Source organism: Oncorhynchus clarkii, chromosome 20 (assembly GCF_045791955.1).
Source record: "Oncorhynchus clarkii lewisi isolate Uvic-CL-2024 chromosome 20, UVic_Ocla_1.0, whole genome shotgun sequence".
In the NCBI taxonomy this organism is placed as follows: Eukaryota; Metazoa; Chordata; class Actinopteri; order Salmoniformes; family Salmonidae; genus Oncorhynchus; species Oncorhynchus clarkii.
In genome coordinates, this window is record NC_092166.1 from 78,957,715 (window position 1) to 78,959,774 (window position 2,060).

Here is a 2,060-nt window from a genome sequence, read left to right on the forward strand (position 1 = left end):
ATTAAACTCTTTGTCCACTTTGTGTCCGGGACAAAAAAAATGAGAAAAATTATCGATAAAGGCGTCCATGTCAAATGAAAAGTATATATAATATTTGTAATGAAAAGGAGGACTTTTCTCACTCTGGATGAGTCTAAACACACGTTGAGAGCATCTAACTGGAGAGAGAGATATAAAATAAACATTGCTATGGCACCAGCCATCATTTAAAAAAAAACTCTCGCAGTTTGTCTGTCTAGAAGAGACGGCTTTCGGCACCTCAGCTGTTGAACTTGAACTGTTGCTTGATTTATGACACCGCTGGTATTCAATGTATGAGATGAATCAGACAGCTAAGACAATTACGTGTTATTGCACTAGAATCTAATGTGCCCGGTTTGGGTGCATCAGTCATATTTATTTTTATTAGGAAAACGCATCAATTAAGTTTGTAACGATACATTTGGAGAGATATGGGCTATAGGCTTAGTCATGTCTGCGTTTTACTGGTGGTGGGGAGGGAGGATTACATCACCGCGCACATGGATATATCGTCTGAGCCAGGCGGGGCTCAGTTTGGTGTCCGGCAACGGCCAGTGCATCATCTAGCCCTAGACAACATGCGGACACCCAGAAACCAACAGGACCCAACTCTAAGACTAGTGAGAAACCAGGACCTGACGCACTTTACGCACGGGAAAGCCCAGTGGAAATGCAGCCAGGGCGAATCATGCTACTGACACCGCTGGGTCTGGTATAACGTTTTCGTTGAAAGTGCTTTGAATGTGCGTTTTTTTCTTCCCTTGTTAAAACAGTGAAGGGCTACGTTCTATCCATTCAGACGTGTGTCATGGACTCTAAAGTTACGCAGCGAAACTCTCCACTGGCTCAGGGCATCAACTTTCCTCTCTCAGACTGCAATCACCGGTTGCTATGGTGACTAAATTCCAGCCAGCTGAAACTTTTTGAGGCATGTTTTTTCGCGGAGTTTGAGAAACAGATCACCGGTTGGAGCGCGTGCGTGACGACGGGCGCTGGACTACGGGGTGCCACGGGACTCCACACGCACACACACTTACACCGACCCCCGGGGGAAAACGGATGATCGTTTCTACCGTATAAGGATTCTACTTTTTATATTGTACTCTATATCACTTGGAACTATTGTTACCAGATAGAGATATGGATAACTCGTACTGTTTCCTGGCCATGTCCATGCTGGTTCTGTCCCTCGGGTTTAGGATAGAGGAGGGCATGTGCCAACACTACTACCTCCTCCGTCCCATCCCCAGCGACACTCTCCCTATAGTGGAGCTCAAAGAGGACCCAGACCCTGTCCTGGATCCGAAAGAACGGGACCTGAACGAGACCGAACTAAGATCCAACTTGGGTAGTCACTTCGACCCCCACTTCATGTCCATCACCCCGCCAGAGGACAAGTACTCGGGAAACGAGGACCTGGGCGACTCGGAGATGCGTCAGAAGCCATCCGTCGCGATGCCCAAAGAGATCAAAGCCATGGAGTTTGAGATCCAGCAAGGCAAGAAGCACAAGCCCAGTAAAAAACTCAGAAGAAGGCTGCAACTGTGGCTGTGGTCTTACACCTTCTGTCCAGTTGTTTATACATGGAACGACCTCGGGAACAGATTCTGGCCGCGCTACGTGAAGGTGGGGAGCTGCTACACTAAGCGTTCTTGTTCGGTCCCTGAAGGGATGCTTTGCAAACCTGCCAAATCGGCCTATTTTACGATCTTAAGATGGAGGTGCCTGCAGAGAAAAGGAGGTCTGAAATGCGCTTGGATACCAGTTCAGTACCCCATTATATCTGAGTGCAAATGCTCCTGCTCGAACTGAAATAAACTGAAATGATTTTTTTGTTATTATTATTTCTTAAAAAATAAAAAAAATCATAGTTACATGATTGTTTTTTTATATGCACTGCCAAGTGTAAGAATGTATATTTTATGTGTATGTGGCGCCATTTAATTGTATGATGACACACTTTGTAGAAAGGTCAGTATTATTATTACAATATAACCAGCATCTACTGTATTTGTTGAACATATCTTGAATGTGATGTA

General features: G+C 45.2%; 1 protein-coding gene across 1 annotated transcript; it reads left to right on the plus strand.

Moving 5' to 3' along the window:
• The first annotated feature begins 1,158 nt into the window (after positions 1 to 1,158).
• Positions 1,159 to 1,833, plus strand: LOC139375711 (noggin-3-like). Its single transcript, XM_071117521.1, has one exon. It carries the CDS (start codon positions 1,162 to 1,164, stop codon positions 1,831 to 1,833), a length of 672 nt encoding a protein of 223 aa, XP_070973622.1. The 5' UTR covers positions 1,159 to 1,161.
• The last annotated feature ends 227 nt before the right edge of the window (positions 1,834 to 2,060 follow it).

What these genes read in the sequence shown, in the direction of transcription:
- LOC139375711 (XM_071117521.1), top strand. Translation starts at nt 1,162, where the DNA reads ATGGATAACTCGTACTGTTTCCTGGCCATGTCCATGCTGGTTCTGTCC.